The sequence below is a fragment of the Ascaphus truei genome, chromosome 1 (genome assembly GCF_040206685.1).
Source record: "Ascaphus truei isolate aAscTru1 chromosome 1, aAscTru1.hap1, whole genome shotgun sequence".
NCBI lineage: Eukaryota > Metazoa > Chordata > Amphibia > Anura > Ascaphidae > Ascaphus > Ascaphus truei.
The window spans coordinates 401,275,426-401,292,576 of NC_134483.1; the positions used below are offsets into that span (position 1 = coordinate 401,275,426).

At 43.9% G+C, this 17,151-nt stretch overlaps 1 protein-coding gene across 1 annotated transcript in view; it reads right to left on the minus strand.

Annotated features, from left to right (window-relative positions):
* Positions 1-17,151, minus strand: part of GUCY1A1 (guanylate cyclase 1 soluble subunit alpha 1) — a 45,021-nt gene that overhangs the window by 12,488 nt on the left and 15,382 nt on the right. Inside the window, exons 4-6 of the mRNA XM_075612755.1 lie at positions 16,421-17,127; positions 9,419-9,904; positions 3,945-4,088 (exon numbers count right to left, since the gene is read on the minus strand). Of these exons, the coding sequence (XP_075468870.1) occupies positions 3,945-4,088; positions 9,419-9,904; positions 16,421-17,127 (1,337 nt within the window). The remainder of the gene's footprint in view (positions 1-3,944; positions 4,089-9,418; positions 9,905-16,420; positions 17,128-17,151) is intronic.

A 17,151-nucleotide genomic window follows, 5' to 3' on the forward strand; every position in this document is an offset into this window, starting at 1 on the left:
TGATGTTGGGAGTCTCTGCAGCTGATACCCATTAATATCAGCACCGGAGGCCCCCAGCATGAATCCCATGCAATAAAAATACATTGACAGGCAACTTCATTACCATAGCGGCTAACCGCTAAGGCAATGAAGGGATTAAGGAACAACAGGAGCTTTATTGGGGGCAGAGGGGGTGAGTGAAATGGGTACTTATCCCTTCACTCACCCCCTCTGTACCCAATAAACATTACAATATGTACTAACCACCAATACAAAACCCACCCCCTGTGCCACCACATAAAATATTTTTTTATTTTCCTATACACAGGATTGATTACAGAAGCCAGCGGGGATCCCCAGGTGGTCCCTGTGAGTGTCCATGGCCCTCCAAGTGGTCTCTGCAGGTGAGTATTAAGCGTACATTGTAACAGATAAAAACAAGCACGTCAAGGGTTAGTGTTACCCATGCACCAAGTCAGGATAGCGGTGAAGATTTCTTCGGTGTAAGCACACACAGCTTCTCCCGTCACGGTCACTAGATTGTAGACTGTGTCCTGGATATTCACAGGCACGATCGCATGCAGTCCAGCAAGATTCGCAGTGTAGAAAGTGTCCTCCAGTCAGGCAAAACTCCCGCACAGCGCACGCTGTTCAGCTCACCGGTCCGGCGCTTCCGGGTTCGTGATGTCACTCGGAGGCGACAGCGCGTCGTAGTCTTTCAGGCACTGAGGGAGCCCACACAGGGGTGATACAGAGTCCAGCATTCAACAAGCTATCAAAGTGTTCTTTCCTTTTGGAAAGAACACTTTGATAGCTTGTTGAACGCTGGACTCTGTATCACCCCTGTGCAGGCTCCCTCAGTGCCTGAAAGACTACGACGCGCTGTCGCCTCCGAGTGACGTCACAAACCCGGAAGCGCCGGACCGGTGAGCTGAACAGCGTGCGCTGTGCTGTGGGGGAGTTTTGCCTGACTGGAGGACACTTTCTACACTGCGAATCTTGCTGGACTGCATGCGATCGTGCCTGTGAATATTCAGGACACAGTCTACAATCTAGTGACCGTGACGGGAGAAGCTGTGTGTGCTTACACTGAAGAAATCTTGGTTAAGGATGTGACATCATCTCCAAGGAAGGTACATCACGGCCTTAAAACCATAAGGCTATATCACATGGCAATTCCTTTGGATGCTGTATTATGTGATAGGTTACATTAGTTCAAAAGTTTTTGGCAAATACTTTTTTTCTATTGATTTCAGTTTATTGTTTGGCTTAAATTGTTTGTAATTTGGATGGCTTGTTTTTATTTCATTTTCCGATTGTTTAGCTTTTTTAATTAATTTATTTTGTTGGCTACTGGTTTTAATTGATGTGTTAGTTAGTGGTTTTATTAATTAATTGATTTGTTGGCTAGTGGTTTAAATTAATTAATTGTTTTTTGGCTGTTTAAAATTAATTGTTTTGTTGGTTAGTGCTTTTATTTAATAAATTGATTGGTTAGCTAGTGCTTTTATTTATTGAATTGGGGTGTTTAGGTGCTTGTGTATATCTTTTTTTATTGTGTATTTGTGGCCTTTATGCTTTTTTTATATTAGTGTGACCATGCACATATTATATGGTATGATGTACCACTATGCCAATGAGTACAGGGCGGGTATAGTGGACCCGGGGTGGGTGGTTAGGCCTCCCGGGTGGGTAGCGAGGGAGAGTGGGTTATCCCCTTAATTACTATAGTGGTTATTAACCGCTAAAGTGATTAAGGGTTTAGGGGCCATTAGATTGTATTCTTTCTATTCTGTCATCGGAGGACATGGACCTTGAGTATGCTGATGAGGATGCCCTTCATGGTGGCAGGGGTAAGTAGAAAGGTTTATTTACTTTATTTATGCTGGCTGGCTAATGTTTTATTTTATAATGGGCAAATAAGCTATTATCCATATCTGGATAATAGTAATTTTGCCCATTTCTGTACTGTATGTATTGGTGGGGGGGTGTCTGAAGGGGTAATATATTTATTTGAATGTATGTATGTATTTTTATTTTTAGGCACAGGATTGGTACCGCAGGCCAGCGGGGACCCCAGACACACCGGGGACCACATGAGGGCACCCAGACATCTGCAGGGACCCCGAGGGCCCCCAAACACCTGTGGGGCCCCCTGACATTTGCCGGGACCACCGAGGGACCCCTGCCGGCCTCTGGCATTAATCCTGTGCAGAAAAAAATTAAAATATTTTGATGTGGGGGCAGAGAGGGTGGGTGGTTTGTGTATTGGTGGTTAGTACATATTGTAATGTTTATTGGGGCAGAGAGGGTGAGTGAAGGGCCAAGTACCTGCTTCACTAACTCCCTCTGCCCTCAATAAACCTGTTATTGTGCCTTAACCCCTTCATTGCCTTAGCGGCTATCCGCTAAGGTAATGAAGCTGCTTTAATGTAACTTTTATTAATAGTGTTCGGTAGCATTGGGTCTCTTGAGCTGAACAGCTTTGATTTCTGCCTAAGGGACCTCCTGCTTCCTGAGTTACAGGCCTATGCATTTAAATGTATCGTGTCACGTGACCGTGGGAATAAAATGCACAGGAAATACCGGCACCCCATAATGGGGCCTGTATCTCAGGAAGCAGGGGGTCCCAGGACCTCAAATCAATGAGGTTCTGCTCCAGAAACCCCCCACTAATACAGCTCAACCCCGTTATAACGCTGTGCTTGGGTCCAACGAATCACATCGCGTTATAAGCGGATCGCGTTAGAAATCATGTACAATTGTATGCATTGTAGAATAAAGTACCAATAATCGTGTTGTAAAGTATTCATATAGAGGCGGCTCTCTCTCTGCAGCAGAAATTGCCGGGTGAGCCCTTCTCAGAGAGGCGATCATCACGTCGCCGGCTACTCGCCAGTTTAGCAAATGTTGCTATCACAGGTATTCTGAACTTTATGCATACTGTGGTAGCAACGCTGTTAAAACTGGCGAATTAAACAGCCCAGCAATTATTTTTTTTGCGGCTTTAGTGCATAGGCCCCAAAGTGGCCTATTACCATTAACAGAAAAATTTAATGCTGCGTATATTTAGTCTGTAGTACTTTTTTTTTGGTATTCAGAAGAAATCGAAAATCTTGAAAATTGTATTTTGTTGCGTTGCATTACACAGATGAAAATAATGTAAGGCCTTTCACTCTAAGGCTGCTGTCCCAGTCATGTCTGTGAAACGCTCTCCCGGCGGGGGCGGGGGGGGGGGAGGGGCGGCGCGTGCACAGCGCTATCCGCGATCTGTGGTCTCCAGGAGAAGAGGGAGCTTGCGACGGGAGGGGGCGTGGTTGGGGATTTTCGGGGGCGTGGCCATCACGTCACGCATCAGGTACGCCCACATTGGGTGAACCGCCGGTGGGGTCGTGGCCACGCCTTCGTCACAAGGTTTAAACTCAATTTCATTGAGTTTAAAAAAAATCTTGTAGTACGGCGCGGCTGCACCTTCAGCGTGAAGGTGCGTGCTGGACCCTTCCCCATTGAGGGGCGGTGCTTACACGCACAGCGCACGGCTCGGTGGCAGTGACTGGGACCGCAGCCTTAGGCAGAGCTAATGCTACCTGCGCGGCCGCGCGCAACCGCACTCACTCCTGTAGCCCTAGCGATCTGTGCACTTGGCTACAGGAGATTGGGGAGGTGATCAGAGGCGAGGCAGGGGCGTGGCAGGGGGGTGGCGGACGCTTCACAAATCTGATTCACCCTCATTGGCTGAACCAGCTCACGTGACGCTAACGTCACGCGGGAGCCACCTGAGAAGACACAATTTATTGTCTTCTCAAAATGCTGCTGAGTCAACGCCAGCAGGCGCGCAGGCACATGGCTAAGTACTATAGACAAGTACTGAATTGTGCCTGACGTGCGTGTCCACATAGCGACGCTGCAACTATAAGCTCGGCCTTACATGTTAAAATATATTTGAACATAGGGTATTGTCTGACCTTTATACGCTCTCCATGGGGAGACATGACATCATCTGAAAGTTCCATCATCCTCAATGCCATCAGTGCTATTTGAAAAGCATGTGTTTCACTTTCTTTATGTAATCCTCCAGCTACACAATACGCATCACCAATAGTTTCCACCTAAAAACATAAACATATTATTCTTAATAATAACCATGCCCAGAACATTAAAATAAGTTTCCCTAGAAATATAAATATTTTTTTATTTTGAATATTATTGTGGTTGAACTCTCCAACTACCTTTTGTAATGAATATTCCTTCGTGTTTAGTCACTACCGCAGTTTAATGAAAGTACTGTATTATAATTTGCAAGTTCATGCCAAAAAAGTTGATTGCTGGAGTACTTTACTAAGAAGTACTGTAGTACTCCATATGACACCTTCTGTGTAGAAGGACACCCGATAGTGTACTGTAGCACTATTCACATGAAAAGGAGCAATCCAAACAATATCCTACATGTGTGTTAATTTCTAAATAAATCATTTGTTTAGTATTAGATACCACTTACTAACTTTATATTTTAAAATTAAACTCAATGCCAATTTTAATGAATTTTAATATTATGTACTGAACATGTTTTGATTTCTATAGCAGGCTTTATTACACCCCACCAGCAGTGCAAGATCTTTGTAACACATTCCTGTTTGTGATAATTTGTTGCCAATATTCCCACCAGATGTAAACTGTAACAATAGAGAATGTTACCGTAGTAATACAAGAATACATTGTAGCTGCTCAGTGACACTGACTGAAGGATTGATTTGAAACTGAAATGCAGCCATTTAATTAACCCTGGGAAGCAGGATTTTGCTGATCGATCAAGGGAGAACAAATCGAGCAGCAGCCAAGGTAATTAGTTTTCAATAAAAGTAATCAAAGGCTGCATATACAGTTATGTGAAAAAGAAAGTACACCCTCTTTGAATTAAGTGATATAGAGAAGCGTAAAACTAAAACAAAATAAGCTTCTCTGTGCAGCTTTAAGGAAACGATATCTAGAATATCTTGTAAAAGTGTTAGTGGAAAAATATAAAAGCGCAATAGAGTGCTGGCACACAATGAACTTTTACTAAGATTAACCCAGTGAAAGTGGTGTGAAAGTGGTTAAGTGAACAAATCACTCACATATGTCTGCATAAAGATGGTCTGATCACGCGTGACTCTCTCGTGAAAAACAAAGAGGAGTACATAGCATAATACAGTGCTTTAAGGGCACACTCTTGCCACTCTGCGACTGCCTCTGGAACTGAAAGAGTCATGGTGTAAGTCCCCGTTTGCCAACAGGATACTGCGATCCATGTTGTTCAATGACGACAGTCAGCACTTCCGTGTCTGCGCGCGCAGCAGGGTACGGTGGCTCACAAGGGACTGGACTCATCCTCAGCAGCTACGGAGTCTTCAGAGGGCCAACAACCCTACGCGTTTCGCCTACTTTCCAGTTCAGCTTCCTCAGGGGTTTGGTCCTGTGAAGACTCCGTAGCTGCTAAAACTGTATTATGCTATGTACTCCTCTTTGTTTTTCAAGAGAGAGTCACGCGTGATCAGACCATCTTTATGCAGACATATGTGAGTGATTTGTACCACTTTCACTGGGTTAATCTTAGTAAAAGTTCATTGTGTGCCAGCACTCTATTGCGCTTTACATTTTTCCACTAACACCCTCTTTGAATGCCATATCAGGACATAATAACAATCATCTGTTCCTTAGCAGGTCTAAAAATAAGGTAAATACAACCTCCGATGAACAACAACACATGACATATTACACAATGTCATGATATATTTAACAAAAATAAAGCCAAAATGGGAAAGCTATGTGTGAAAAATTAAGTACACCTTATGATTCAATAGCTTGTAAAACCACATTTAGCAGCAATAACTTATCGTGATCGTTTTCTGTATGACTTTATCAGTCTCTCACATCGTTGTGGAGGAATTTTGGCCCACTCTTCTCTACAACGTTGCTTCAGTTCATCGAGGTTTGTGGACATTTGTTTATGCACAGCTCTCTTAAGGTCCAGCCACAGCATTTAAATCGGGTTGAGGTCTGGACTTTGACTGGGCCATTGCAACACCTTGATTCTTTTCTTCTTCAGCCATTCTGTTGTAGATTTGCTGGTGTGGTGGGATCATTGTCCTGTTGCATGACCCAATTTTGGCCAAGCTTTAGCTGTCGGACAGATGGCCTCACATTTCACTCTAGAATAATTTGGTATACAGAGGAGTTCATGGTCGACTCAATGACTGCAAGGTTTCCAGGTCCTGTGGCTGCAAAACAAACCCAAATCATCACCCCTCCACCACCGTACTTGACAGTTGGCATGAGGTGTTTGTGCTGATATGCTGTGCTTGATTTTTGCCAAATGTGGCGCTATGCATTATGGCCAAACATCTCCACTTTGGTCTTGTCTATCCAAATGACATTGTTCCAGAAGTCTTGTGGTTTATTCAGATGAAACTTTGCAAACCTAAGCCGTGCTGCCATGTTCTTTTTAGAGAGAAGAGGCTTTCTCCTGGCAACCCTTCCAAACAAACCATACTTGTTCAGTCTTTTTCTAATTGTACAGTCATGAACTTTAACATTTAACGTGCTAGCTGAGGCCTGTAGAGTCTAAGATGTACATTGATTTTTTTTGTTGCAATTTCTCTGAGCATTGCACTGTCTGACCTTGGGGTGAATTTGCTGGGACGTCCACTCCTGGGAAGATTGGCAATTGTCTTGAATGCTTTCCACTTTTGAATAATCTTTCTCACTGTAGAATGATGGACTTTAAATTGTTTTGAAATGGCCTTATAACCCTTCCCAGATTAATGGACAGCAACAATTGCTTCTTTAAGATCAATGCTGATGTCTTTCCTCCTTGGCATTGTGTTAACACACACCTGAATGCTCCAGACCAGCAAACTGCTAAAACTTCGGGTTTTATAGAGGTGGTCACACTTGCTGATGATCAATTAATCAAGGGCATTTGATTAGCCGCACCTGTCTGCTACTTAGCATCTTAATTCCTATGGAAGCACTAAGGGTGTACTTAGTTTTTCACACATGGCGTCTCCATTTTGGCTTTATTTTTGTTAAATAAATCATGACACGGTGTAATATGTCATGTGTTGTTGTTCATCTGAGGTTGTATTTACCTAAGGAACAGATGATTGTTATTATATCCTGATATGTAAAACCATATAATTCAAAGAAGGTGTACTTTCTTTTTCACACAACTGTATATAGCCAATAAAGAATACCACAAGTGAGCACATTCACATGTCTTAGACAGGTCTGCAACCCTGCCTTTCAACCATTACCACCTACCATACAGTGCTTCCACTGCAGCAAGGGATTCTGGGAAATGACATGCAAATGAACACACGTCACCTTTTGCCTGGAATATCCATTCACATGGAGCCCAATTGTTTTGTAGCAGATCGCGCTATAACAGGGTTGAGCTGTGTATAGTATATATAATATATAGTGTATATTATTAAGGTTATGGTGGGTAAAAAAAGTGACAAAAACCCTCCACAGTAAAGCATATAGCAACTGTAAATATTACTGTATGTTCATTTGCACGGTCTGCAACCCTGTCTCATAAACCACCATAACCTTAATAATTGTGGTGAATACCTACTCTTAGTCTCAAACCAGCATAGCCAGCAACCAACCTCACACTGATGATACCCATCAAGGTTGAACCATGTCTGTGAGTGGGTTTACTGGCTTTGCATCTCATCCCAGCCTCTGTCTAAAAGCTGTGTTTAAAGCAGTATGCATTGGCTTAAGGATTTGCTTGTGTAATACGAGCTTGAGACAAAAGGTGGCACTGTGTGCTCATTTGCATGCCATTTCCCAGAATCCCTTGCTGCAGTGGAAGCGCTGTGTGCTGTGCGATAATGGTGAAAGACAGGGTTGCAGACCTGTCAAGACATGCAAATGAACATACAGTAATATTTATAGTTTTTATTAATGAAAAATACAGTTTTAACAGATCATACTTATTTCTTTATCAACCTACATACTATGTAACCTGATCATATTCTTTTTTTTTATGAAATCCCTGAGTAGTTTTCTATCATAGAGACATTTTTATTTAAAAACATATTTTTATGGGGCTGCATGAGCAGTGCAGATGTGGGATGAGATATTTAATATCTACATTAATTGCTAAATCAGTTGATTGATGTGAATGATTTAGGATACAACACGAGCCCATCAGAGTGGATGGATGGCAGAAAGAAACATTAAGCAAATGTTAAAAAAATAAAAAGTGAAATTATCCTAGCTTCAGAGTTTATAACAAATAGCAGAGTGTATGGCTGACAAGCAGAACATTATAAACAGTTTTTAAGATGTTACAGTAGTTGAGGAATTATGAGTGTATGTGTGAGAGCATTAATTGTAGAATAATACAACTGACAACGTTAAGAGACAAATAAATGGGACAAAACGGCAACATGCTAGTGGGACAGGATAAACCGTAGTTTGATTTCCAAGGGCACGATAAGACTTGGCTTTTTTGGGAAGATCCAATGTACAATGTACAAAACTAAGTAAGTTTTTTTTGTAAATCGATGTTTTAATCATTGGCCAGATGGGATTAAACCTCTTCTGTCTCATTCTGTGCTTGACACTACGACATGGGAAACGAACGAAGGACAAGGGTTACATCCCTTAACGATGTATGCATCGCTCAACTTCTCCTTGAATCTTACTGTTAAAACCATTGTACTGTATAACAGAACTAAAAGACACACAATCAAATGCACTTCTGTTATTTTTAATTTAATGATATATAAAACTGCATTGAGTTTTTTAAGACTAAGGTGGTGATTGCTAAGAGACAGAAAATCAGGACTGGAATAATCAAGAAAGAAAAATGATGCACCAATAAACTATGGGGAGTCCAAAATGGATCCCTAATGGACACCAAAAGACACATAGAGAACAGATGTTGAGGTAGAAGAAATTGTTGAAATAAATCTACAGGGAATTCCAGCGGGATACAAATGTGCAAGAACATGCACAAAATGTAATTAGTTTTGGAGAGATACAGTAAGCGGTATACTCTGGACAATATAAAGTATAATGGGAGACTTAGAATTGATAGATGATATCTTTGAGGACTGAAGTTATTAAGGGTTGCTTAAAGGCAAAAAGTCGCAGAGAAAGAAAAGTAGAAAATATGGGGTAAATGTGTGAGACAAAACATATTTAAATAAGTGAATGGTGAAATATATTGCGTTGCAGTATGTTACATGCTAATTTGTTAATAGGTTGATGCACATTTTTCTAAAAAGCAATTTTAGTAAATACAGAAAAAAACGGATTTTACCACAGTGAATAAAAATTAGCACTTCTTTTCGATAGCTAAAACTACAAGTCAGTCCCTCAAAAATCAATATATGCAGCCTTCAACCAACCCCCACCACAAGCATAGACAATATATGTTCTCTACCTTGTAGATATCCAGTTCTCCACACTGAAAATCAAAAAGAGTATACAGTTCACTGAGCATTGTGATGACCTGCATTGGTGAACAGTGCGAGCAGATTGCAGTGAATCCCACAATGTCTGAAAAAAGCATTGTGACGTTGTTGAATTTCTTGGCTTGCACAGTTTGCCCCTGCCACAGCTGCTGAGCAACTTCACCTGGAAAAATTGAGCATAAAAGATCAACAGTCTTCTTTTTCTCTTCCTCAAGAGCTTGGTGGGTATGTTCAAGAGTAGCTTTAAGCTTCCCTAACCTCTTCTTCAATCCATCCTGTGCTCGAGCTTGTTCTCCAATCAATACAACATCCCTCAGGGCATTATGGATTGGAATATCTGAAAGGTAGAGCCCATGTCCTGTGAAATCGTGTAATCTGTCCACACACGGGGATCCCAAGAACAGAATGGCACTGGATTCAAACACATAGATCATTTGGCCTTTCAGATTCATTGCCTGTAAATACAAAAGTAGCTGTTTGACTTCCAATTAAACCATTTGTAATGTATCACCTAGTCAGCAAGAAAGACAGTGAAACATTTTAGCAAGATCAAGTAAATAACTTGTGTAGTAATATTGCTACTCATAGTACTTAACAAAATTATGTTAAATCAATAATGTACAATATTTTGCGTCTAATAATTAAAGCTCTAGTTGGTCCAGAAATATTTTTTGAAGTGAAACTTCCTTAGTGGCACCTCATTCGTGATGGGGCAAAAAAGAATTGTGGAGACAGAAATGAAATGGATGTGACGTCAGTGCTGGCAGTTGAGGCCGGGCAGTGTTCTGGCTCAGCCCGACCCCAACACTGACATCACACCCGCTCCACAAATCAGATGCGGCGGCGGCGGCGATAGCCGCCGCTCCTAACGGCCGCTGCCATGCCGCGCAGCCTCTCTCCTCCCTACCTCCGCTTTCCTGCGTCCCGCTGACTGAGCACCGCCAGGGTGTGAGGGGGGGGGTGTGAGGAGAGACTCAGGCAGAGCCGCCGCGGGTCCGCAGCTCTGCCTGTCTGTGAGGGGAGTAGGAGACTCAGGCAGAGCCGCCGCGGGTCCGCAGCTCTGCCTGTCTGTGAGGGGGGGGGGGAGGAGAGTCTCAGGCAGAGCCGCTGCGGGTCCGCAGCTCTGCCTGTCTGTAAGGGGGTGTGAGGGGAGGAGGAGAGTCTCAGGCAGAGCCGCCGCGGGTCGCAGCTCTGCCTGTCTGTGAGGGGGGGGGGGGTGTGAGGAGAGACTCAGGCAGAGCCGCTGCGGGTCCGCAGCTCTGCCTGTCTGTGAGGGGGTGTGAGGGGAGGAGGAGAGTCTCAGGCAGAGCCGCCGCGGGTCCGCAGCTCTGCCTGCCTTTGAGGGGGGGGGGGGAGTCAGGAGAGAGGGGGCAGGACACAGAAAGAGAGACACATACAGTGACAGAAACACACACATACATATATATACACACACACACACACACACACACTGACTGACACACATACACACACACTGACTGACACACATGCACACACACTGACACATACACACACACTGACACATACACACACACTGACTGACACACACACACACACACACACACTGACTGACACATACACACACTGACTTGAATAGGTTAGGGGGATGTGTGAGGTGCAGGGGGGCTGCGCATACGTCACACGGTCACACGGTCACACGCACGCACACGGTCACACACACACGCACATGCACATGGTCACGCACAGTCACACGCACACACACACAGTCACAGTCACACGCACACACACACACAGTCAGTCGCACACACAGTCAGTCGCGCACACAGTCAGTCGCGCGCACACGCACTGTCACGTGCACCGTGCACTGTCACGCGCACACACACTGTCACGCGCACAGTCACACACTGTCACACAGTAACACGCACAGTCACACGCACAGTCACACAGTCACACGCACAGTCACACAGTCACACGCACAGTCACACAGTCACACGCACAGTCACACAGTCACACGCACAGTCACACAGTCACACGCACAGTCACACAGTCACACGCACAGTCACACGCACAGTCACACAGTCACGCACACACACACACACGAGGAATTCACGCTTAGTGCAAATACAAGGGATGTGTACGCATGTTCTAAGTCAAATTTATTTGCGTTTTGTCAATGAAATTGTATTTTGATTTTTAATTAAAACATCACCAATACAAATACAATTTCTGTGACAAAAGTCAAAGAAGTTTCACTTACTATGCGCGTGCACAGCACACACAGCTTTTTTTTAATCTAAAATCACCTCATTTCCCTTTGATTTATACATTTATAACTACATATATAGTCCAATCATTATTGCTGCACCTTTGAAATTGCTGAAATCCTTCCTAGGAAGTACAGTATGAGTCCTTAAGGCTAAGGCCCCGCTGTCTCAGACCACGCGCCCGCACTGCAGACAGGTGGCGCGTGGAGAGGCACTTGACCGCTATATGCGGTCTGTAGGGAGCGGTGCGGCGGCCGGGGGTGTGGTTTGAGTGGAGGGCTGCAGCGGGGGTCTCCCGGGCTGCAGGAGGGACCACCCACATGCCCTCGCTCTCCGTCCTACTCCTCCACCACTCCACATGCCCTCTGCGCAGCTCCCATCCGATAACACCCCTCCACATTCCCAGCTCCCATCCAATAATCCCCCTCCACATGCCCAGCTCCCATCCAATAACCCCCCTCCACATGCCCAGCTCCCGTCCGATAACCCCCCCTCCCAGCGGATGGCTGCAGCGGGGGTCGGTCTCCCGGGCTGCAGGAGGGTGCTGCTGCCGGAAGGTAAACACACACACTCACACACTCTCACACACACACACACACACACACACACACACACACACACACACACACACACACACACACACATTCACTCTCTCTTCCCCCCCCTACCTTTTGGAGGTGGGGGAAGCTCTGACAGCTCCCACCCCCCGCCCTGATTGGCTCACCAGCGCACCACATGACGCGTCATCGCTCGGGATCGCAATTTACTTGCATCCCCTGGCGGCTGACGCGTCACAGTGTGTAGTGAGCCGTGCAGCGAGGGGTGACTGGGACCGGCTCGGGAGGACACCATCACATGGTGAGTAGCGCGCACACGGCTGCGCGGGCCGCCGGAAGCAGATGCTTGCCTCCATTCTGGAGGTCCCCACTGGCTCCTTCCGGCGTGGCTGACTGCGTGCTGTGATGAGTCAGGAAGCCGAAGCTACAAGGAGCTTGTGGTTTCGGCGGGTGTCGCATCACGTGACACGCAAGGGAGCCAATCCAATTTCTCTCTCTGCTCCCCCCCCATTCCGATTTCCCCCCTCCGCCCGATCCCCTTTCCGATTTCCCCCATCTGCCCGATCCCCTTTCCGATTTCCCCCATCTGCCCGATCCCCTTTCCGATTTCCCCCCTTGCTCCGATTCACCCCCCCCCGTGTGTATTTGCCTGTGTGTGTGAGTGCCTGTGTGTGTGTGTGAGTGGAGGGGAGCAGGAAAGGAGCTGCGGGTGTGTGTCTTGGGTTTTTTTTTGTTAACTTTTGGCCGGCTCGGAAGGAGGGAGCAGTGATGCGCGAGAGGCAGACAATTTGTATCTCCCGCTCCCTACAGACCGCAAGTAGCGGTCAATTGCCTGTCAGCGCGCCGCCTGTCTGCAGTGCGGGCGCGCTGACTGAGGGAGCGGGGCCTTAGCCTAACAAGGCCAGTTTATACTCTATTGTGTTATATTCAGTACTTTGCTTTTCACAGTTCGGCTTTCAGGCATACAGTAAGTTTGGCTTCCAAAATTAACCAAGGATTTGCTGCTGTTTTGAAATATTACATATGGCAACATCACCTGCACAAATGACTACTAGGTTCCAGTTTACAATATACTGTACTAAGATGAACATTCTCCTTTTTTTACATTTTGTCTAAGGAGAATTCATTTGTAAAAATTATTGATAGCCCCATTGGTCCCATATTTGATATGTTATTACATTCATGTAAAAACAATTTGCTCTAATGTATAAATAGTTGACGTCACAACTCCAATGCACTTGAATAAAATATATGTTGCTGTCATTTCACTTGTCATAATAATTTGTGAAAAGATCTCAGTAAGATCTCTTCAGGTTATTAAATCAGCAAGTCATGCTTCTTGGGTATATTTGTGCCGGGGTTATTTTTTTGTTTACATTTATCTCAACTACGGAGATACTTTTTAACATTTACCCTTCCTATATTGGGACAAATTATCCTGGGCAACTTTCAGGTTTCAAGCAGCAAATCATCAATGGCGATATCACTGGCATGGTGTATAATAACTAATGTGGTGATTCACAGGAAGGCACCCCTTTGTCCCATGCTATCTTTAATAAAAAGAATACAAAAAAACATGGGGCTCCAGTTTTACCGAAGCAAATCGAAAATTAATACACAGACCACGAAAACAGAAAAACTATATTTTAGCTGCACTTCCCAAAGAAACCGGTATCTTTTAACAAATGCCATCTTCATTAATGCAAGGATACTGCTAATCACTTTTTATGCATTCTTTGGTAAATACAAACATTTGTGTTTGTGTAATTTTGCCTGCTGCTATTTGTCTCATTACCTCCCCTTTCAGTAAATTAGGATTCATATTTAAAAGGATTAATAATTAGTGTAAGAACACATCAAAAGTAACGGGTATATTAGGTTCCAGATAGTGAAAACAAAAAATCAACATTAAAAATACAATAAAAAATAACCGTAAAAGAAGAAACTGAATGGTCAGTCAAAAACTTTGGGGTAACTCCATAGCGTTTAAATGCATAATAATAATTTAAAAAAAAAAACACACCCAGCACACCAAGTACTGTACACAGAACCCCCCCCCCCCCCCCAAAAAAAAACAGTACAATACTGGATGTAGAGAAATTCAACACACAGTAATATCAACCTAAAGATTTTCCTAAACATAAGGGATGGGGGTAGAGAGAGAGGGGGCATTGGGAAGAGAGAAAGGTTATGGGGGACGAGAGAGAGGAGATGGGGAAGAGAGAGAGAGTGGATGGGGAGAGAGAGGGGATGGAGGGAGGGAGAGGGGATGGGAGGTGAGAGAGGGGGTGGGGTGAGAAAGGGGGGTGGGGTGAGAAAGGGAGATGGGGAGATAGAGGGGATAGGGAGAGAGAGGGGATAGGGGGAGAGAGGGAATTGAGGGAGAGAGAGAGGGGAGAGATGTGTAGAAGAGAGAGAGAGGGTTGGGAGAAAAGGGGATGGGGCAAGAGAGAGAGAGGGGGTGGGAGGAAGAGAGACAGGGAGCTTGGGGGAGACAGAGAGGGGGTGGGGTTACATGAAGAAAGAGAGAAGGGATGTAGAGAGGGGACGGGGGAAAGAGAATGGGGACAGAGCAAAGGAATGTGGGGAGAGAGAGAGGATGGGGAAAGGCAGAAAAAGGGGATAGGAAGGGGTTAGGGAGAGAGGAGATGGGGAAGGGAGAGAGTGCATATGGGAGAGGGTTGGGGAAGCAAGAGAGAGGGTATTGGGTAAGAGAAAGTGGGGATGGAGGGAGAGAAAGAGGGGGCAAAGAGAGGGGATGGGGAAGAGGGAGAGCGGATGGGGAAGAGGGAGAGCGGATGGGTGAGAGAGGGGATGGGGAGAAGAGGGTGGGGAGAGCAAGAAGGATGGTATGGGGGGCAAGAGAGCAGGATGGTGGAAATAGAGCAGGATGGGGGAAGAGAAACAGGGGGCAAGCGGGAGAGAGGGAGAATGGAGGGAAAAATAGGAGATGCAAAGAGGGGATGGGGAGAGAGAAATGATGAGAGAGAGAGAGAGAGAGAAAGAGAGAGAAGGGAGGGTGTAGAGAAAAAGAGATACCAGTGATGTTTATATATTTTTCAAAAGGAAAGCTCAAGAAAAAAGTGCATACTTGGGTAATAGTGACTATGCGTGTCCGTTAGGCCATAGGCTACTTAAATTTTTACCTTCTGCAAAAAGCTATTCTGAGTTTAACAGGCAGCACTAGGATGTTTGTGCTATACTGAATCTTGCTACAGTTTGTCAGACACATAAGTGCCATAAGTGAGCTACTGTCATCAGTTTCTTTAAAAGCTCTGTGCTGCTGTGCCAGACAAAATAGTGTGTAAGTGGTGCATAGTCTTCCACTTTTGGTGTGCAATTGCTTGTAACTCTGATTTAATAGCTACTCCATAGGCAGTGCATAAGTCCTAAAGCATAAGAAGAGTTGCTATGCTTCAACAACAGCTATATTAACTTAATATGTCAAGGTTGCCATATTCTAGCTGCAGTGACATCTGCTGGGAGGCAAAAAAAATCATTTGACACTGCAGTGTAAGCTTAGCCTATTATTGTAATAAAACGTATCTATAAAGTGCGGATTGTCAGCCATAAAAAAAAGTAATTTTCATAAAACTTTTTAATGCCCCCAAAAAATGCTTAATACAATTTAAGAGAACTCGGTTGAAAATTCAGCCTTAAACTCACTACATAACTGTCATGATTCATTAGGGTCTCTGCTTATTCCTAAACTAATGAGGTACTGAATTATAGGTTTAATATGGAATACTCCAGTCAGCCATGAAATGCTGCACAGCCCGATGTGAATATAATTGGGGAATAAGGAAATTCAGAATAGATTTTCACCTAATTCTGATATCTGTACTGTATACACTAAAAGCTCATGGTTATGTATTTTTTTGCTGATATAAACACATTGTAAGTATAAAACGGGTTATAAAATATTGAAAACTATCACGTGTTATTTTAACTAAAAATGGTAATCTAATAATGGGAATGGAAGTCTGGTGTTAAGAATGGTACATATCTACAGGAGAACCTATCAATGTTATCAATATATAGCTAAAATCTAATTTATAATTAAGTAGCAGTAGAACACTGTACTAAAATATCTGACATTTGTCAAATATAATACTGATGATAAGAAAGTATTAGCGCACCTGTCAACAAGATGATAAGCTATGATAAGATAAGAAATGTTTTTCCTCACCTTCGAAGATTTTTCAATGGTGGTGTCCCATTTTTTTACTTTTATAATGAACTGCATATTCAACATTGTCATGATCCCACTAAAAGTACTGCTTATTTTTGGAGAAAGGATTTCAAAGTATTCTTCAAAGCTGGATTTTCCAGGAAAGTCTCTTCTATTCAGCAGCTTCTTCACGCCATTACCGATCTGTAACATGGCCATGTCCTTGTCAAACATAAAATGGAAAGGAAAGGTCTTGCAGAAGACTGAGGCAGATATCACAACATAAGATTGTGGGTTGCAGGGAGATAAAGAAGGCCGTGTGTTTTTGACTTGTACAGAATACAGGAAGTAGGGTTCCTTAATAAATTCATTGCCATCGTTGAAGCAGGGAGGAATCAATTTCACTTCAACTTCAGTTTCATACAAGGTAATAGCTGCCGCCTTAATTATTCCAGGAAAAATTAATGTTGTTATTTTATTAGGGAAGAAATAGTAAACATTTAAGAAATCCTGATCTTTTTCTAGGCACAGAATCGAACCTTCATCAAGTCCACCACTTTCTTCCAGTGTTCGGGATGGGCCACTCTGCTTCATATGAGCGCTGAAACTATTCAAAAAGTCCTTCAGCGTTCCTCCAACAACTTCCAAAACGTGTACATCTTCTTCATAGCACATTTTGAAGAGTTCTTCACCCAGGGATTCTTTTACGCATTCTACTGGAACACCTGAAATTATAATACGCTTTATAT